General features: G+C 33.0%; 2 protein-coding genes and 2 non-coding genes across 8 annotated transcripts in view; 3 read left to right on the top strand and 1 right to left on the bottom strand.

The window, feature by feature from the left end:
* The window catches only part of LOC135267020 (uncharacterized), a 48,759-nt gene that overhangs the window by 23,565 nt on the left and 2,891 nt on the right, over positions 1 to 22,303 (top strand). The window lies entirely within an intron of this gene.
* On the top strand, positions 9,129 to 9,210 carry Mir87a (microRNA mir-87a). The gene has a single exon (NR_036288.1). It is a non-coding gene; the product is annotated as a microRNA mir-87a (primary transcript).
* Positions 11,648 to 11,745, top strand: Mir87b (microRNA mir-87b). The gene has a single exon (NR_038692.1). It is a non-coding gene; the product is annotated as a microRNA mir-87b (primary transcript).
* The window catches only part of Nep3 (Neprilysin 3), a 34,050-nt gene continuing 23,524 nt past the window's right edge, over positions 11,778 to 22,303 (bottom strand). For all 3 annotated transcript variants that reach the window (XM_064358553.1, XM_008196424.3, XM_008196425.3), the window contains exons 2-6: positions 18,323 to 18,559; positions 17,480 to 18,265; positions 17,280 to 17,428; positions 14,867 to 15,216; positions 11,778 to 12,850 (exon numbers count right to left, since the gene is read on the bottom strand). In XM_064358553.1, the coding sequence (XP_064214623.1) occupies positions 12,051 to 12,850; positions 14,867 to 15,216; positions 17,280 to 17,428; positions 17,480 to 18,265; positions 18,323 to 18,559 (2,322 nt within the window). In that variant the 3' untranslated portion in view covers positions 11,778 to 12,050. The remainder of the gene's footprint in view (positions 12,851 to 14,866; positions 15,217 to 17,279; positions 17,429 to 17,479; positions 18,266 to 18,322; positions 18,560 to 22,303) is intronic.

The raw sequence follows: 22,303 nt of genomic DNA, 5'->3' as shown, positions 1-22,303 counted from the left end.
GAGCTTTTAACTCAAAAGTTACGTAATTTTCAACTTAAATAAGAGATTTTTCGACTTGTTTTCACAAAATGTCACAAAAAAGTGAGTTTTTATTTACAAAACGAGCAAAAAAATCATGCCAAAAGAACGTCAGCTTTGAAAAAAAGGGGAAAATCATGTCTTTTACAACACTTTCATTATAATTTTTTATCTGTTTTGCCAGTTTTTGGCTGAAAAACATGCTATTAAGCTCGAAAAATACCATTTTTCGATATTTGCTCAAAACTTTTGAGAAAATTTCGCCAGAACAGTGCGCTCTTAACTTAAAAATTTGAATTAAGCAAAAATAATGACTAATTTTTGAGGGAAATCCCGGAAAAAATTTGTTTCTCATTTATGTTAATTAAAGCAAAACATCAAAATAAAAAAAAATCGCCATATTAGAAAGAAAATTCTCAAAAGAAGTGAGTGTTTATGCAAAAATCTGATAACTTTTCGGCAAACCAAAAATATTTTGACCTAATTTGCCCAAATTAAATTTCTTGCCCAAAATTAAAATAAATTTAACAAAAAAGGCCATTTTCTTCGACCACTTATGATTTTTTGGCGTGTTCTAGTGAATTTATGCGAAATAAGTGTCGTTTTTGCTGGAAATACTTACAAAAACGGTCGGAAAAGGCAAAAGCAAGGTAATTTTTGAGTTTCACAAAAATAATGACTTTGAACTATTACCAGTAGCTTTGTAAAAAATATTCCTTCTCACTCATAAAATTCTCAAAATAAGAGTGTTGGGGTCGTAATAGCTGCAAAAAACATTGCTTTGTGCCACTGCGAACTTTTAATGAAACAATAAATTATCAAGAAACCAAATTTGCAGCGACAGGCGTGTTTTTTTTGTTGTTAAAGTTTGTTGGCAGTATGGTTAGTTGAATTTATTTTTTTAATCATCCTGTATAAAGCAGTAAACCGTGGTCGTCTCGCCATAATTCGTTCGTGAGGTCACCTCTTTCGTACAAAGATAGAACTCTCCGACTCTTGTAATAATATATCGAAAAGTGCTTCCAGATCAGCGTCTATTTTCGTAACTTATTATCGATACTCGAAATTAGTACGTGGGCTCCGCCATTGCTTGTAACTTTACGATCCGTACACGAATCAATCGGGGGGCCCCTCGTTGTCCCGTTATTTTTATCTGAAGGAGAGTGAACACACGAAAAAAATCTCCTGTACCGAAAAATTTTCATACAATTATGGCAATCGTTCCAGTTATTAATGACGCTTTGTTCCTCTATTGTTATTTATGTGGATCACGATGCACGATTTTATTCGAATCGATTCATTATTCTTTGTAATTGTGATTTCACGACGTTCGTGGTGGATTTTTTAATTTTTTTTACGTGGGGATTTGTTGCATAAGAAGATTGAACTTTCGTTCGTTGAGTAAATACATGTGCAAGTGATGATTTACTGTGTCCGTTGGAAGTGACAGGGGCGACTCGTGGGCGGGCCGACGGGTAATTTCTGCAATAAATGTCGCTGCGAGATATTTCGGACGTTTATCTCAATGTGAACTTTTCAAATGGACGAGCGTTGCGAAATTGTGATCGCTTGGTAAATGGCTGAGATAATATACGGGATGTTGCGCAAAACAGATGTCTGTGCAAAAGAAGTAGAGTTTATGAGCGAAAGGGAAAGGAGAAGAAATAATAAATACCAGTTAAAATTTTGTCGTCCACGGTGTAAAAAAGTGTGAAATGACCTAAAACACCCGAAAGTTTCTCGCTTCGGCGTCAAATTAAAAGTCATCTCACGATCGCGCCTCACTTATTTACGACTTCATCAGAGTCTGTGAGACGCGTTCAACTAGTCGGCCGGCGTCGCGACGCCGAAACGTCCGAGATTTGCATCGAACAACCCTCATAATGGGATCAAACGGAATACCGCCGTCGACCCACTGCTTGCTTTTCACTAGATGACGACTCAAACACACAGTGAAAAAAAAACGGTTTTTTCTTCGTTCTTTCTTTTGGTAAAATTCGAGCAAAATTATAACGTGGCGGTGAGGCCTTGACGACAACGACGACGATTTTACACAGAACAGGATTTTTTTCTGCCTTTTTTTTCTCCAAGTGTTGCGGCTCTTCGTTACGCTATTGATTACGAACAAAGTCACCCGAGGCGGAAGTGATGCTTATCTTTTTTTCTGAAGACGTCTACAGGGTGTGAACGTAATTTTTCGACTTGCAAAATTCAAATTCAAACGTTACATTTTTTTTTAATACGCTTTGCGCATCTAAAATTATTTTTGAGTACACAGGATGTTTAAAAAATGTGTTATGGGTAATAAAAACATACGAGTATGCATTAAAACATTTTTTGATGTAACTTTTATAATTTTGACGTTTTTTAACCAAATAATAATTGTATTTTGAGGAAAACAACAAAAAAATCTCAATGTTAATAATCTACACACTGTTCAAAAATGCTTGTTCATCAAGCCACCTATGAAATATTAACGTAATTTGCCGCTTAATTTAAATTGTGAATGCTGTTAAAGTGGCAAATTCGTCAAAATAATGCCAAAAAGGCTTCGAATCCAGCAACAAAAAACACCAAAATATAAAACTCAAGTCAAGACAAACCCTACATTTGAAATAACTTTGTCAAAAAATGCAAAAAGAGAGTAAAAAATTATAATTCAAAGATTTGACTGAGATGACTATTTCTACTCAGAAACTGCAATAGACATTCGAATTCCATGGTCGACTTGATGAACAACCATTTTTGAACACATTGTATAATAAAATATACACAGAAATCTTATTTCAACCGTATACAAGGTGGGTTTGTTAAAAGTATATTTTAAATCAGTGTTTGTTATTATGTAAATAGTATTTCCTTTTCCTTTGGATGTAAATTTTTTTCTGTTTCTTTTTTTTTTTTTCTTATAATTAATCCAGTTAATTATTATTAGTCAATGTACAAAAAATCATTATTTCTTCAGTCATTCTAAAGGAAATGATGATGCTTAAATGTTATTTTGTGAAAAAAATGCTTTAAAAACATCAGTACACTTAAAAAATTATTAATTAATTAATAATTAATTGTAGAAAAAAATTGAAAAAAAATAAATACAGGATGTTTAAAAAATGTGTTATAGACAATAAAAACATACAAGTATACATTAAAACATTCTACATTTTTTGATGTAACTTTTATAATTTTGACGTTTTTTAACCAAATAATAATTGTATTTTGACACAGACATGTGTTAAAAGTATATTTTAAATCAGTGTTTGCTATTATGTAAATAGTACTTCCGTTTCCTTTGGATGTGAATTTTTTCACATTTTTTTTAGTTTCTTATAATTATTCAATTTAATTATTATTAGTCATTGCACGAAAAATCATTATTTCTTCTGTCATTCTAAAACAAATGATGATGCTTAAATGTTGTGTGAAAAAAATGCGTTAAAAACATCAGTACACTCGAAAAGTTAATTAATTGTATAAAATTAATCCATTAATAAAATTGATTGTACGAAAAAAAATTGAAAAAAAAAATAAATAGGTAGAGAAATTAATTTCTGAAGTATTTAATATAAGAACAGTAATTAGTATTCGGACTATAGACACTTATAAAGGCGTTAGGATTAAACATGGTTGGATTAGAGAGGTTTTACTGTACTCTGATTTATTTTTCTTTTTATTCAAAATATTTAGCGGAAATAATAAAATTACCACTTGTTTCAGTTTATAAAATCAGGGTACAATTCAATTTACTTTAAAAAAAATAATTATACAGGGTGTTCCATGATTTTTTCTTTAATTGTTTTTTATAAGAACAATAGTCATTTTCGTAGATTATACGTTTTAGAATTAATATCTTAATATTCGAGTTGTAATTGAAATGCAATTTGGATGAAGAAAGAAAGAAAGAAATTGCTATTTTTTCTGTATCTTTAGTTTATTAATTAGGAAGAGGGCTTTTACTCACTTGTTTTAATTCATTCGGCCGTTACTCTCGTGTTTAATATGAAAATTATTTAACACTTTCTTTTCCATACATAATTCTGACTTAACCTTGCCTTAAACTTGAACTTGAAAATAAATTAATTATAAAATCCTACAACGATTTTTTACATAACAGCTGTCTTATTAATTTACCACTATAATAAAAATTATGCAACTACTTGATAATGTCACTTGATTGTTTAAATTCAATTACGTCACATCAACATTTCGCATATTTGTTCTACAGAGTGTTTGAGTGAAAAAAAAATTGATTTAGTATAAATAACAGTAATTTCGCGATCTTGATCGCTTTTAGATTTCGTGCTTTCCCGTATTTGGGTTGTAAACAAAGCCGAAAATTACCGTAGGCGATTCGCACGTAAACTTTACGATAACACCTCTATGTTAATTTAATAATAAAATCGCACCGAAAAAAAAATCATTTCACGCATTTATTTCTAAAACGGTACTACAAGTTAGGCGACTTTCCCGTTGCATTCGATTAATTGAATGAAGCAAAACGATTAATTCACATTGACGTGAATTGTTAAAAACGTCCGGTCCTGTATAGCGTGCGAGACAAATAAAAGGGTAGTTTATGTGTTGAGTTCAACGGAAGAATTTTTTTTCACTGTTTAAAACATGCAACGTACAAATATTTTAATCGATTTTTACGCGAGGAGAAAATTGTCTTATTTACTTTTCGTTAAAGTAAGTCGGTTCGTGTGCAAAGTCGACGCTTTAAATTAAGTCGACGGAGCCAATTATTAAATTGTGAAGAAAGTTAATTGACAATTTCAGACAAATTGCCAACTTTGGGGCGGCAAAGTAACGACGGATTTTTTTTTTTTTGGAAATTTATTTCCAGTTGTGCAACAAAAGCTCAATTCTATCGCCACCACGAACACAAAAATCGAAACCGATTCAAGCGTAACGCACACAATTTTGACCTTAACCTTCCATGACATAATCCGACCGGACGCCAATAAAACACCATCGCCTCCTCCAAGGTACTAATTTCTATTGAAAGCTGTACGTTACATAAAAAAGCGATACAAATCACAGTAGGCCGTTGCACATTCATTTGTCAACACACACAGCTTGCTTCCTATTTTTTTAGTCTAGTCCATCTCGTTAACGTAACGACGTAACGCGGAATAATTACGTTGCGTGGCGTAGTTTCTCCTTTTCGGGAAGACAACGAGATTGTTGTTGTTGTTGTTGTGCAACGCAGCGCCATTGTGTCGGCGGTACTGGGTTGCGCAACTTGAGAAAATCATCGATTTGTGGGAAATACATTATTTTAGAATTTTACAAAAAAGTCGTACAGATTTGTCATTTTTTGATCTGTTGGCAAGTTCTTTGTTCTGATGCGACAGATGTTGGCCGATGAAGACTCGAGGCAAAAAGTTGTTTCAGTTTGGGTTAATTTTAGATGTGAAGTACCGATCTGTCAAAACATAAATTGACAGTTGGAATAAATAATATTAAAACTGTCGAGTGCCTGAATGACTTTTTGCCACTTGAAATTGTCAATTTTTCCACCCTTGTCTCGCTAAAGACAAAAATATCTCCGCCCTCGCATCTATTGATCCCGTTAACCATTTCAAAAATTCACCAGAACCGGATCCAGACACGCTTTTTGCAAATTAACAACACACCATTTTTTCCCAATACCGTAACTCTCAAAGTTACGAGGTATAATGATAAAAAAAAAATCAAAATTGGAGGTCGCCGACGGCGCCAGAGCGTGACATGTGCATGTGTACACTCGCAAACGAAAAAAACGCGCAAACTTTTCAACGTGGGTGAAACACTGAAACGAATCAACAAGTTGCACACGTGTGTGTGCGAGATCCTTTCGATAATTTTTAATGATTGGAAGGATAATAATTGACAGGTGTGCGGGTAAATAGATCGTTAAAAGGACACGCGTGTCCTTCAAGGAGGGAAATCCGATAATTTAGGGACATTCGAACTGTGATAAGTGTTTGGTTACAAATTGTGTTTGTTTTGGTTCAGGTTTAAGCGAGGGGATAATGACACCTTGTATACAGGGTGGGGCACCTAATACTGCCAAGCCTACAGCTCGGTTTTTTTGGTCCCCTAACGTTTTATTTTCATTATTGAATCTCGTTGCGTTTAGATTTATTGAGCTTTTAACGGTTCGTTGATAAATGGTTGGTATAAAAAAAGCGGAAAAAATGATTCATCTGCAACTATTTAAATTGTTTACATAGACCGCCATCATGTGTATGTGTACTCATTTCATTGCTTGTAATAAATTAAGTCATTTCTATTTTTATTTTCTATTGTGAGGTGGGTTTCGTAAAGATACGAAAAACGGAAACCGCAAATAAAAAATGTCATATTTTATCTAATTAGAAATTAATTTAAAAAATTGACAACGGTTCTTTTTCCTCATTTTTTTACGTTTTTTTTAATTTTAACAACTTCCTTTTAAATTTAGCTTTCTACAGAGTGTTTCAAAATTCTAAGACCATCTTTTGGGTATTAATAAATGATAATCAATTGAGTTAAAGGTTCCTATGACAAAATATTGTTTGAGTCCTTTTTTCATAAGATATAGCGCTTCCACAAGGCATTCCTTCTAGCGTTAGAGAGATATTTGTTAAAAAATTACAATTCGACAAAGTCGCTAATAAATTAATTAATTAAATTAATATTTAAAAACTGAACGTCTTTATAAATTATCATCATTTGAAAGTTGGTCAGGTCAGGTCAGGTCTGGTCTTGTCTTTAACAGTTATATAATCTGAATCACCCTGTAGTTATAATTATACAATTATGTCGCCAACATGCAAGTATTCTTTGTATTATTTTGTTTTTTCCTTTACATAATGTCCAAGCTAAATTGAATGTGTAAAAAAATCAGTTACTAACTCGAATGATTCTCCAGTTTAACGTAATTTGTGGGGATTTTTTTTATATTTTTTTATTTGTTATTTCTTATTCATTTTCTCTTTATCTTTTACATTTTTCTTTCTTGTTTCATTTGTTTATTCGCTTAAATAGTAGTTGCGTCAGTTAATCTACTATTTCCTTTATCTAATATTTTTTTTATTTGTTATTTCACATTCTTTTTTTTCTTGTCTTTTACACTTTTCTTTTTTGTTTCATAAGTTTATTCGGTTAAATAGTAGTTGTGTCAGTTAATCTACTATTTCCTTTATCTAATGTTTTTTTTATTTGTTATTTCTTATTCATTTTTTCACACTTTCACACTTTTCTTTCTTGTTTCATTTGTTTATTCGGTTAAATAGTAGTTGCGTCAGTTAATCTACTATTTCCTTTATCTAATATTTTTTTTTATTTGTTATTTCTCATTCTTTTTTTTTCTTGTCTTTTACACTTTTCTTTTTTGTTTCATAAGTTTATTCGGTTAAATAGTAGTTGTGTCAGTTAATCTACTATTTCCTTTATCTAATGTTTTTTTTATTTGTTATTTCTTATTCATTTTTTCACACTTTCACACTTTTCTTTCTTGTTTCATTTGTTTATTCGCTTAAATAGTAGTTGCGTCAGTTAATCTACTATTTCCTTTATCTAATATTTTTTTTATTTGTTATTTCACATTCTTTTTTTTCTTGTCTTTTACACTTTTCTTTTTTGTTTCATAAGTTTATTCGGTTAAATAGTAGTTGTGTCAGTTAATCTACTATTTCCTTTATCTAATGTTTTTTTTATTTGTTATTTCTTATTCATTTTTTCACACTTTCACACTTTTCTTTCTTGTTTCATTTGTTTATTCGGTTAAATAGTAGTTGCGTCAGTTAATCTACTATTTCCTTTATCTAATATTTTTTTATTTGTTATTTCACATTCTTTTTTTCTTGTCTTTTACACTTTTCTTTCTTGTTTCATTTGTTTATTCGTTATAATAGTAGTTGTGTGCATTTTTTTTGTGTGATTTTTTCTCAACGATTGTCCTTTTGTTTTGGATATTGTGTCATTCCGAGTCGTTCAACTTTTTTATTGTAAGATCAATCACAAGTAGAGATTGCAGATGCGACTATCTAAAATTACATTGCGTGGATTGCCCGTCTAATCAAAATTTCTATTAAAATTTAAATTATTCCTGCAACACGAGATGATTTTCTTATTTAATTTTTAAGCTTAATATTTTTCTCCGAAATTGGTAATTTATTATTTAGCCACTGATAAAGCAACGTTAACGTACGTAATGGAAAATCCTATCATAAAATTCTATTCGTCGTCAGAAATTTCCACTTAATTGTGAATTTGCAAATTTTTTTAAAAAATTTACATTTCTAAACAAAAACAATGGAAATATTCTGCTTAGTTTCTAATTTCTAGCGGTGGTTTTTATGCGATTTGAGTGCACATAACATCTCGGCCGAACATTATTAAAACTCCATCATGCAAAAAGGTGATTTAATTTTGACGAAAAACTTTTTGCAATCGAAATTTACCTAGCTTTTAATAATCGTCTCGTAAAGAAAATTCGTGAAGCGCGAGCGTGGTCTGTGTGAGGGCTTTAAAAAGGGCTTTGATCAGGAATGAGGACGGGTATCGCACACTGACCGATTTTATTGCTGAAACGAGACGTAAAAATAAGAGGATAAGCCAGGATCTGGACGCGTTCGGGAATTTATAAACACGTCGTGAAAAGGATTCGACAGGTTGTGACGATGGATATTTTCTGTTATCTTCTCTCTTTGTCCATCCAATGGCTTTTGGTAATAGTGTGTCCTTGTCTAGCATCCTTTGAAGCACAAACACCCGGTATATTCTCGTTTGCGGGTCTCGTCGGCGTGACGCAGACCTCTCTTCTTCCTCCCGTGTGTCTTGAAAGGTTAATGTTTCGCTCTGAACTTAAACTCCAAACAAAGAAGAGGTTTGACCTAGTGACTTGCGGGACCGCTCCGTACACCATCATTTTTTTTCTTCTTCTTGTTGTTGTGTCTTATTTTGGTTGTTTTTCCGCCCGCGCAACATCAACTTTCAAATCTCTTTTTCGTTTCAAAATCGATGATTTCGCAGATCGGCGGTTTATTTTTGCTTTTTAATTGGATCTCGGCGGCGTGTTTATTTTTTCAGGTGATGCGTTAAGAAGGAAGTGAAGATACGATGATAGATGATGGGAGGTTTGCCAGTCGTTGACGGGCTTGAAATCTTGCTCTCCCGTGATTATTTCGTAAAGGGTGAGCAAAGTTTCAGGTGTGTCAAAGGCTTTGGATACACAACGATGGAATATGAAGTGGTGGGTTTTTTTCGTATGTTGAGGGTAATTTCTCAAGTGGCTCATTTTTGAGCGAGGGAATGGAATTAGGTTTGCAAGTGCGGGAGTAATAGACGGTGGAGTAATTATTGTTTAATGCAGACGAAGCGGTTGGATTAAAATGCGTTATTAAATGTTGGGTTTGTGTAATTTTTCAACAAATTACGTTTCTGTTTAAATAATTAGAAGGTTTTGAAAGAAATCACTCTCTAATTTTTTTAATAATTATGTTCTATCTTTGTCCAACTGACGACATGTTGCATTAATCTGTCTTTGTCTAGACTACGGTGGACTATAAGTTAGGAGACGAATTGATATATAAAATCTGAACCCAAAAAAATAATACGGCAGAGTAAAAAAAACAATTCACTAAATATTGAGCTTTGCACTCTTAACGGACTGAGAAAAACTGTCGACTAAAATTTGCATAAGAAACATGAGAAAAAAAATATTTAAAATTCAAAATTTGCGCTTCGTCTTGTATTTTTCAAAACGCTGCGAATACGGTTAAAGATACAAGAAAAATGTTGGGAAGAAAGTTGTAGAGAATTAAATTTCCTTTAAAAAAGTTCGCGAGACCATACGTCTATCATCAACGGTTTAGGCCCTAAAGACATTGAAACGACGAATTTGTTTCATTTTACCGGTAGTCAAGTAACGGAAACTTAATTTAAACCTAAACTGTTGAAGATAAAAATATGGTGTCGCGGACTTTTTTATAGGAAATTTAATTCTCTACAACTTTGTTCCTTACAATTTTTTTGTATCCTCAACCGTATTCCCAGCGTTTTGATAAATATGCGACGGTGCGCAAAAAATTATTCAATTTGCGTTCCACTTTATATTTTTGCGAACGATGCGAATACGGTTGAAGGTACAAAAAAAGTGTAAGGAACAAAGTTGTAGAGAATTAAATTTTCTACAAAAAAGTCCGCGACACCATATTTCCATCTTCAACGGTTTAGGTATAAATTAACTTGAAATACTTGGCCACCGGCAAAATGAAGCAAATACGTCGCTTGAGCGTCTTTGAATGACTTTGGGGCCTAAATGGTTGAAGATAGAGATATGGTGTCGCGGACTTTTTTGTAGGAAATTTAATTCTCTACAACTTTCTTCCCAACATTTTTCTTGTATCTGTAACCGTATTCCCAGCGTTTTGTAAAATATGAGTCAGAGTGCAGATTGGTAAAGGTTTGAATTTTTTTTAGTATAGTTAGTATAGTTTACGATAAAATTTTTGCATTATGTTTATGTCTTGCTATTGAGAATTTAATGCTCTGTCTGACTGTATTATTTTGTTTCTTAATTTTTCTGAAAACCTAGATGGAACAAGTGGGGGACGTTTTATTTGTAGGTCGTTTCGTGTCCTAACCTTTAGATATCCGTAGTCTAGAGTCAGAGAGAAATTATTTTTATGAATGAATTACCTCTTGACGTGTTTATTTGTGCAACAAACTGATGTAAATTTCAAATAATGTCTATTGTGCCCATTTTTGTAAACTTTTCTCGCTACTGTTTGACCCTGAACCGGGCCTGAACTTGAAAATGAGCGTTATCTGTGCTGATACATCACAATGATAGCACCCACTGTATATATTACACAAAGTATTCGTTTTTTCACATAATAGCTGTCTGGCAAATTTATTACTATAATAAAATTACATAAGTACACGCTAAAAAGTTTATCAATTAGCAGAAGCCACTAAACCATTTCTATGCAAATTTTCGTAAATTACGACACGCGGTAATTGAATTATAAATTTTTCTCGTTATTTTTGATTTGTGCGAGAAGGTTAAACGATTGGGAAATTTGAACAAACGGTGTGAACATCCGTCACAAGTCGCCGACTTGCCAAAGTGTTGAAAAGCGTTTAAAGCGTAACAAGAAATTCATTTTGTTATTTTCGCCGGTAATTACAGTGTTGTAGTTATTGGTGCATTTCTCTCTTCTATTTTCGAATGCAAAATGGTTTTTCGACGCAAGTTGAGCGTGAAACCTGCGTTAGCATTGCGATTCTGCTCAAACACGCGAAAAATAAATAACACTAATCGAAAGAGATGACTTTTAATATCCACGCTTTTTCGATTGTTCACTTTGCGGAAACGACGATAAAAAATCTAAATCATTCAAATCGTCTGCGGTCGCGCTTAAACTGTGCATTTTTTTATTTTTGCGTTAGCTATTGACATGGTTTAATATCCGGTCGGGATTCTTTTGGCATGCCTCCTCTACAAGTGATCGTAAAACTATTTTTCATACTGTACACAATCTCGGAATAGAAATTAAAAATAGGTTTATCGATCCTTCCGAAATAATTGTGTGCCATTCTTCATTTTTTGCGCAACCAACAAATGGAGGTTTAGGCAACCAGTTATACACCCGCGCATCGGGGGATGCCTGCCGTCGACACGCTTGAACTTTGTTTTTCCTGTGCATTATTCTAGGTGAGCAAAGATTCAGGTGTGTTGACTAACTCTCTCATCAGAATGCTCGCCGCCACTTAAATAAAACCCAGCGTTTGTCTAAATATTTACGTTTATTCTCGTTATCACAGTAAAAATATAGGTACACAAATTTACACAAACAAGGACAAGAACCATACACGTCCATGTAAATAAGTTGATATGGAAACTGAAACTTCAGCTACGAAACAGGGTGAGTTGGGGACTGTTTGCCCAATTTTTGATGATTTTTTTGACCATTTTTTTCGTAAATTTTGCTGAGGACTTGATTTAATTAATCCAGAAATTGCCAACGCCCCCAACTCACCTTAGAAAAATCAGGTACAACCTACCACACCTCGCACTTGTTTTTGGGGTTCATGGGCGACCCCGCCGGGCACTGGAACACCTCCCCAAACTCCCTCAAATTGCTCAGAGCCCCAATGACCCTAAACCTGGCCGGAGAGTGCGAATCTTTCTCAATTTGCAAGGACATGGCCTCCTTGGTCACCGTCGAGCACCAAACTTGGGCAAACGCCACAAAAAAAAGTTGCTTGTGGTTCAAAGTGAGCCCTGGGAGCGTTTCGGGCTCCGGCCGATCCTTCATCAGAGTCAGATAGGCGTGATATGCCGCCTTTAAACCACCGTTATCGGCAATATTTTCGCCCAAAGTTTGATTCCCGTTGACGTTTTTCGCGTTGATGGTGTATTTATTGTACTGGTCCACGACGCATTTTGTCCGGTTTTTGAACAAGACGATGGTCTTGTTCTTCCACCAATGGTTCAAGTTACCATCTTTGTCAAACTCGCGGCCTTGGTCGTCGAAGCCATGGGTGAGTTCGTGGCCCATGACGACACCCATGCCCCCGTAGTTCAGGCTGGGGGGGAACGTGGGGTCGTAGAAGGGGTTCTGGAGGATGCCGGCAGGGAAGACCATCTGGTTTTTGGTCGGGGTGTAGTAGGCGTTGACCGTGGAAGGGGCCATACTCCAGGTTGTTTTATTGACGGGTTCGCGGATTTTTTCCAAGTTTTTGCGTAAATTGTAAAAGTTGATGTTGAGGTTGTTCTCAAAGTAGGTGTCGCTGCGGACCTCCAGGCGGTCGTAACGGTCATCAAGTTGCTTGGGGTCGCGGATAAACTCGGGGTAACCTGAGGATATTTTTATTTCAAACTAAAAATTTTCATGCCCAAAAACAGTTATTGTCAAAAACTGACTATTCAATTTTGACAATTTTGTCAAAAATAATGAGCATTGGAGCCAAAAAGCTTGGAATTTTCCCGAAAACGTGGGTAATTTCTTATCGAATTTCCAAAATTTGTCAAAAACAAATTGTATTCAAACATTTTTCTAAGCGCTGTCAAAACAATAGCTTAATAGTTGTTGACAATAATTCCACTTAAGACTTGAGTTTTGTCAAAAATTGTCAAAAACACTCCATATCTGGCATTTGACAAGCGTTTAGACCGTCAAACGCAACTAGCCTTTTGGTTTTGGCTAAAATTTTCTATTTTGTTAATTTTTTCCGAAAATACGTCAAAAGCAAACACTTTATAAGTGTCAAATACAGACTGACAATTCCAGTCAAGTGGGTCGAATTTCGTTGAATTTTCTTCGTTGAGACAGTTTTCTGTGTACTATTTTTTGTTCAGAATTACGAATTAATAAAAGAATTAAACAAAAAAAGTTACTTTTTATGAATTGTCAAAAACAGATTGACAATATAATTCAAAATCAAACTCGAACTGTCTGGAATGATTTTTATTTTAACGAAAAAAAATATTTTTGTTATTAATTCTCCAATAAGAAACAATTATTCTTCTACTTAAGACTCAAATTTTTGAAATAATATTTTGTTGATCGTCAAAAATACCAATTGTTTTCCAAAAATTGTCAAAAACACTCCACATCTGGCATTTAACAAATGTTTCGACCGTCAAACACAACTAGACTATTGATTTCGGCCCAAATTTTCCAGTTTTTTAAGACAATGTTTTCCGAAAATGCGTCAAAAACAAACACTTTACAAGTAGTGTCAAATACAGGCTGACAATTCCAGTTCACTTGGCCCAAATTTCGTTGAATTTTCTTCGTTGAGACACTTTTCTGTGTACATTTTTTTGTTCAAAATTACGAATTAATAAAAAAATTAAACAAAAAAGTTACTTTTTATGAATTGTCAAAAACAGATTGACAATATAATTCAAAATCAAACTCGAATTGTCTGGAATAATTTTTATTTTAACGAAAAAAAAATCTTTTTTGTTCTAAATTCTCCAACAAGAGACAATTATTCTTCTACTTAAGACTCAAATTTTTGAAATAATATTTTGTTGATCGTCAAAAACAACAATTATTTTCCAAAAATTGTCAAAAACACTCCACATCTGGCATTTGACAAACATTTCCACCGTCAAACACAACTAGACTATTGATTTTGGCCCAAATTTTCCAGTTTGTTAAGACAATGTTTTCCGAAAATGTGTCAAAAATAAACACTTTACAAGTAGTGTCAAATACAGGCTGACAATTCCAGTTCAATTGGCTCAAATTTAGTTGAATTTTCTTCGTTGAGACACTTTTCTGTGTACATTTTTTTGTTCAAAAATACGAATTAATAAAAAAATTAAACAAAAAAGTTACTTTTTATGGATTGACAAAAACAGATTGACAATAAAAATCAAACTCGAACTGTCTGGAATAATTTTTAATTTAACGAAAAAAATATTATGTTTGTTCTAAATTCTCCAATTATTCTCCTACTTAAGACTCGAATTTTTGAAACAATATTTTGTTGATGGTCAAAAACACCAATTGTTGTCCAAAAATTGTCAAAAACACTCCACATCTGACATTTGACATAAACGTTTCGACCGTCAAACACAACTAGACTATTGATTTTGGCACAAATTTTCCAGTTTGCTAAGACAATGTTTTCCAAAAATGTGTCAAAAACAAACACTTTATAAATAGTGTCAAATACAGGCTGACAATTCTAGTTCACTTGGCTCAAGTTTCGTTAAATTTTTTTCTTTGAGACACTTATCTTTATAGATTTTGTTAAAATTAAACAAAAAAAACTTATTTTTTATGGATTGTCAAAAACAGAATATAATTCAAGTTCAATAATTTTGTTTAAAATAGTAAATAGAATAGAGTTCACCTACCGATCATGTCCGAAATCGCGTCCGCCTTGATCACAGCCGCCTTCCTCGTATCCTCATCCATCCACTTGAGTTTGGCAAAATTAGCCTTGAAGGCGTTCCTCACATTATTGATCATTTCCTCAGCTTGTGTCTTCGAATCGAGATTAAAAACTTCGCGAACAAAAATAGCACCAATCGCAAAACCCAGAACATTATTTGTGTCTTGGACACAGTACCGCCATTGGGGCTCTTCACCGCCCTCTGAGCCCATCAGAGCCTTTCTCAGGCCCTTGTAGGCGTCTCGAAAGGCCTTCGAGAGACAACCAGTAAACACGCGAACGGTTTGCCAAACCAGATAATTGTTTAAAGTGCTGAAAACACACAGCTGGTTGGAGCAAATTTATCTGAAAATCACAGTTTTACCGCCGGCCAAAATTATTTTAATGCAACACCCTGTATATTTCAACTACCCCAAAAAAAATTACGAAAATCAATGAATCAGACAAAACTCTTTACAGTGAATTACCTAAACAGTAAACAGATAATGTTTTTTGTTAGTGACGTTTTCGCACAATCATACTCTTTATTACACAATTATTGATGGGCTGCTTTATTTTAGTTCCGTTGTCACAAACATAAGCAGGTAAGTGTTAAAATATTTAGCAAGATCTAATTAAAAACAAGGCAAAATGCACTAAATTAATTCAGAACAAAGCACTAAATGACATATTTGTATCCAAAAATTCGATTATTTTGCCAAATTTGGTAAAAATTGAACTTTTAGACACTTTTTTTTCCAATCGTTTCGCAAAATTTTCACGAAAAGACGCTGACAAATCGCCAACTTTTAAGCCTAAGCAAGTTTTTCAAAACAAAACTGTTTTCTTTGCAAAATCATGCTGTTACAGTCCGGAAAATCACTAAATTAAGTCATTTTTTAAAGCGTGTTAAACGCAGTAAGACGAAAAACCTAAAAAAATTAGACCAAAAAGGAACGTTTAAGCAATTTTTGAGTTATTTGCTCAATTCTTTCAAGGTATTTTGCGGTCTAGAGTGAAACATCGCAAGTTTTCGGTCAGAAAAGCAATTATTTTGTGGAAATTTCGCGAAAACTGACTGAAAAATCACCGTTTTAGAGCGATTTTCAGTTAATGAGAAAGTATTGTACCAAACGAACATTTAGGGCGAAACGAAGTGAAAAATTCCGTCTAAAATTCGTTAATTTCATGAAATTTCATTAGGAAAATCAGAGAATTTTCTGTAATTCATTTAAATCAATAATTGTTTCAAAAGAAATGGAACTGCCGTATATTTTCCAAAACGCGATTTTTGAGACATAATAATGATTAAAGCTTCAGGGTTACACGGAAAATGCGTTATTTTCTCTAAATCTGTGAATATTTTTCAATAAAAACTTTACAAATTCGGGAAATTGTGCAAAATTAAACTCAATTTCGCCTGTTTTAAAAAGTTATAACATTTTCATTGGTGAAAAATGCGTTATTTTCCACTGAGAAAAATTTAGAGCCTGACGCGGAGTGCGTCAAACATATATTACCCTGGATTCGTGTATCCGGTGTTCCGCCGAATGGAGAATGATTGTTAAAAAATGCCTTATTTTGCACTGAGAAAGTTGCTACAAAATTTCTAATTAAGTCAAAAATGCACCAAACACTTTCACTCACAAATAAAAGAATCATTTCAATTAGACGCAAAATAAAAACGGACTTTTTCTAAATAAAATATTCAATAAATAAACTTGCATTTATATAATTTTTTTAGACTTCATTCCGACTCCCAATTTTAAAAAATATTTATAATTTCAGAAAAAATATTTATTTAACGAGTTTGGGTGTAAATCGGACGCTTTATTTCACGAGTGGAATATTAAATCACGAGCGAAAACGAGTGGTTTATCATCCACGAGGTGAAATACATGAACCGATTTACACAAAAACGAGTTGAATACAACATTTTTTCTTCGAATTAAACTCAGTAAGGCTTAAAATTGCTCTAAATATGTTAAAAATAATCTGACGTTTCGTATTCAGAAATATCATACAGTTGTCAAAACTTCCTTACACAGGAGAAAAACCGTAAATTTTGACCGTGTCGAAGCATAAAATAAATTTTATCATGTAAAAATAATACGTAATTATTACTAATTTACTATCTGTTTTTTATTTTGTATTTTAACTTTCTTTCAACAGGTATTTCATAAATATTATAGGAACGTTTTCTTTGTACACCATAAAGTTTTACAACAGATAATGGTGTTTAAGATACGCAACCCTCACAATAAGATATTTTGACAATTGGGGTAATCACTATAAAAATTTAATGGTGCACAAAGAAAACTTGTATTATATCATTTTTTAGAAGTTATTACCAGTTATTTTTGGCGGCCGGTAAAACTAGTTGCAGTAAAACTTACATATTGCCCTCGGGCGTACTTTGATACTCTTTGATCAGACTTGATAAGTTTTCTAAATACTCAGGCGCGTACACTACGACTTTTTCCTTCTGATTCACCTTCCGCCCCACGATTTTCATCGCATTTTCGAAAAAAGCCCGCCAATCCAACTGAAAAAAATTTTTTTGAACCCTGACACGAAGCTGAGAACCTTAACTTACAAACTTGGCCCTTTGCCTGAGCTCAGCTAACGTCATCAAATGATAGAGCGACTCTTCATCCCTCCTCATCTCATTCGGTGTCGTAATATTTGCTAATCTAGTCTCAAAATCTATCACAGCTTGCATTTGTTCTTTGGTCGAGTTCACCTCCCCCCCTAGCAAAACCCCAACTTTGGTCATATAATCAAGGTAGGCCTCCAAAACCTTCGAATGTTCGCTCTCATTCAGGTAATAATCCCTCGTGGGCAACGTCAGCCCACTCTGATCAATCTGCAGTATATACCTTGAGGAATTTCTATCGTCCTCCCCCACCATATACGAAAATAACGCCCCAACATTATATTTATTTTGCACCATTTGAACCAAATGCTGGAACGACCAATTTTTCGGGTTAAAACCACTGTCGGTGATACTCCACCCTCCCAGCTTTTTGAGGAGGGCGTGCATTGGCTCCGCCCCCAAGTCCTCAACAGTGTCATTAACGTCCAAACAGGACTCGTAGTACATTTTGGCCTTTTTCTCAGCCTTGGATTTGAGATTTTCGATTGGTTGCTCAAGGACGTGTTTAATAACGAGCTGGTTTTGCTGCTCCAGCTTCATAAACGTGCCCCAGGTGCTTTTACCGTCGGGGATCGGGTTGGCTTTGACCCAGCCATTGCAAGAGTAGGAGTAAAAATCCTGGCAGGGGTCAACAGACAAGTCCATCGCTGATAAAATGTTACTGGCGATTTGGACGCACGATTTGTTCAAGCAGGGGAGGTTATCGCCAGATTGCACATGAATTATCTAAAAAAAGGGCAAAATTTAGAGCACGACGCGGAGTGCGTCAAACATATATATTACCCTGGATTCGTGTATCCGGTGCTCCGCCGAATGGAGAATGATTGTTAAAACTACAATTACGAAGAATAAGGTTGCTATGAGGACCAGAAGGGCCTTTTCGAGCATCGTGCGCTGTTTCCATATGCTGGTGCCGGCATGGTACCGTATATGGGTCGCACTGGTGCTTATACCTTCGGTTAACTGTACACTATTTACACTATCATCGTCTGTGAAGTCGGCGTGTGTGTATCGAGTCATCTGGGGGAAAATTATCAATTGATTTTATTAAAGTGTGGTAAAGGGAGATAAAAGACGGCAACGCGGCGAAGTTGCGGTAATTGATTGGAAAACTCAAGTGGGATTTTCCAACAGAAACCGGAATGGAAAACTGCGAAAATGTACGAACTTTGATAAATCGAATCGATTATTATTGGCATCATTGTATGCTAATTGGCAAAAAACAACGTCAAGTGAAACAATATTTTGTCTTTTTATTTGTACAGGGTGTTCAATTGTCAGTCACCACAAAACAATTAATTTTATCGTGAAAAAATATGCTAGATTTTTTCAATTGATTTAAGTGTCTCCCAGTCATATTTTAAAAAATTTGGGCAATATCTAAGTATCAAATTGTAGTGTTTTTAATCCTCTATTGTTTGCGCTATCAATTATTTTTTTAATCAACTGGAAGTATTTATTTTTGCTCGGACCAAAAGATTTGAGGCACCCTGTATGGTCTTTAATTTTAACCGCGCAATTATTGCGCAAAATTTCAATAAAAGTATGCTAATAAATTACAGAATTATGTCAAAAATGACATTATTTTTGCAAGTTCTGAGGATTTAAACACGTTTTTAGATCAAAAATCAACTTTTTCTTCCTGTTTTTATTAAATTAGAACAAAAAAAATCAAGAAATTTGGTCGAAAATGACCAAAAATTTACCTTTTCTAAGCGTTTATTCAGCAAAAACTCAATTATTGCGTAAAATTTCGTCAAAAATAAGCCAATAAATTACATAATTATGTCAAAAATGACATTATTTTTGCAAGTTCTGAGGATTTAAACATATTTTTAGACCAAAAAAACAAGTTTTTCTTCTGGTTTTTATTAAACTAGAACGAAAAAATCACCAAATTTGGTCAAAAATGGCCAAAAATTTACCTTTTCTAAGCGTTTATTCAGCAAAAACTCAACTATTGCGCAAAATTTCTATAAAAGTATGCCAATAAATTACAGAAATATGTCAAAAATGACATTATTTTTGCAAGTTTTGAGAATTTAAACATTATTTTAGACCAAAAATCAAGTTTTTCTTCTGGTTTTTAATACACTAGAAAGAAAAAATCACCAGATTTGGTCAAAAATGACCAAAAATTTACCTTTTTTAAGCGTTTATTCAAGAAAAATTCAATTATTGCGCAAAATTTCCATAAAAGTAAGCTAATAAATTACATAATTATGTCAAAAATGACATTATTTTTGCAAGTTCTGAGGATTTAAACATATTTTTAGACCAAAAATCAAGTTTTACTTCTAGTTTTTATTAAACTTGAACGAAAAATTCAACAAATTTGGTCAAAAACGACCAAAAATATACCTTTTCTAAGCGATTATTCAGCAAAAACTCAATTATTGCGTAAAATTTCGTCAAAAATAAGCCAATAAATTACAGAATTATGTCAAAAATGACATTATTTTTGCAAGTTCTGAGGATTTAAACACATTTTTAGACAAAAAAACAAGTTTTTCTTCTGGTTTTTATTAAACTAGAACGAAAAAATCACCAAATTTGGTCAAAAATGCCAAAAATTTACCTTTTCTAAGCGTTTATTCAGCAAAAACTCAATTATTGCGTAAAATTTCGTCAAAAATAAGCCAATAAATTACAGAATTATGTCAAAAATGACATTATTTTTGCAAGTTTTCAGAATTTAAACACGTTTTTAGACCAAAAATCAAGTTTTTCTTTCTGTTTGTATTAAACTAAAACAAAAAAATCACCAAATTTTGGTCAAAAATGACCAAAAATTTACCTTTTCTAAGCGTTTATTTAGCAAAAACTCAATTATTGCGCAAAATTTCTTAAAAAATAAGGCAATAAATCACAGAATTATGTCAAAAATGACATTATTTTTGCAAATTCTGAATACGTTTTTAGACCAAAAATCAAGAGTTTTTTCTCCTGTTTTTATTAAAATAGAACGAAAAAATTATCAAATTTGGTCGAAAATGACCAAAAATTTACCTTTTCTGAGCATTTATTCAACAGAAACTCAATTATTGCGCAAAATTTCTATAAAAGTAAATAAATTACAGAAATTTTCAGTCAGTCAGCACAAATTTTATCATGAGAAAATAAGCCAATTACTTGATTTTTTCAATTGATTTTGGTGTCTCCCGGTCATATCTTAAAAAATTTGGGCAAGATCTAAGCATCAAATTGTAGCGTTTTTAATCCTCTATCGTTTACGCTATCATTGATTTTTTTTAATCAACTGGAAGTATTTGTTTTTGCTCGGACCAAAAGATTTGAGGCACCCTGTATGGTCTTTAATTTTAACCGAGAAAAAATGTAAAGAAACCATTTTCTTTAAGAGTAAAGAAGTAAAAATATAAATAGAAAAAATAAATTTAAAAATAAATGAAACATACATTCCGTTACACTTTACTGTGTCAGTTTATTATAGACAAAGAGATTTATGTTCATGTTGCTGATAAATGAAACTGTCAAAATATTTTTACAAAATTGCATACACACCATCTATTTTTAAATATGACATATTTTTCAAAAAAGAACATACCGTAGAATTTAAAAATAGCTGATCTTTTTTATCGTCATTTCTGATGTTTTATCTGTTTTTTTAGCAAACCATATTTTTTGCATTTTTGGATCTAGCTGCTGATGTTTAGTTTTTTTTTACATAAAAACTAAAAATCAATAAAATTTTGTTATTCCATTTAAAAAAAACATAACTTCAGTGTTTTTTTTAATATTGGGACACCCGGTATATATACCACAATATTTTAGAAACATGCCGCAGAAACGCAGCTATAATTTAGAAAAAAGAAAAAGTCAATATCTCTAATAATAAACAAGTTATGGAGCTTTTTCAGATCGTTGGGACACCCTGTACGTATACCAAAAAAATTAAAATACTTTTGAAATTTTTTCTGTTTTTTTTTCTTTTTTTATTTGAATTATGGAGAGCCTTTTAACTGAAATTTTCCCATCAGAGTTTATTCAGAAATTCTTCTTTTAGACATAAAGTGATGAACAGGTAAAGGTTTTACGTTTCAGCCATGGAGTAAAAAATCTTACACAATAACGAAAAATAAGTGGTGGTTTACTGTTACAAAGAGAAAAATATTAATTAAAAAATTAAAAAAAAGTATAAAGTATCACTTTTACTACTAAAAATAACATAATCCACTATTAATTTTCCCAATAAAAAAAATCAAAAATTGAAGAAAAAAATATTGAAGTTAACTCGTAACAATTTCGTCACTCGCTACGCTCGTCCGTATATTTTCCAGAATATACAAAATATTCAGTTAAATTTCAGTGCCAATTAATAAGCTTTTTATTCCTACATCCGACTGTTTTCCGTGCACTTGGTTCAATAATAATGCTGATAAATTTATTTACTGAAGGCTTTAGTGCCCCGAATCCTAATCTAATTGACTTAATCTAGAAAAACAAAGGCTAGTTGCAGCAAATTAGTTCACTGATAAACAAATAATTTTGTTTATTGATCGCTTAACACTTTATGACACTAAATGAATGCTTAGAATTCGAAAAATTCCCAGTAATATCAATTATTTAACCGCCTCGCAAATATTTCTAATAATTAGAGCTCATTGAACAAATGAAACCGAATCTTTTGTTTGCCGATACATCATCCATCCACAACGCACTAGATTATCAATTCGTTTTGCAACAACTCTTTAAATTGATCTCATCGAGCAGGCGGAAACCCGCCGCCTTGATTATCGCACTCCC

Source organism: Tribolium castaneum, chromosome 8, assembly GCF_031307605.1.
Source record: "Tribolium castaneum strain GA2 chromosome 8, icTriCast1.1, whole genome shotgun sequence".
Classification (NCBI taxonomy): Eukaryota; Metazoa; Arthropoda; class Insecta; order Coleoptera; family Tenebrionidae; genus Tribolium; species Tribolium castaneum.
This window is presented reverse-complemented; position numbering and strand designations above follow the sequence as displayed.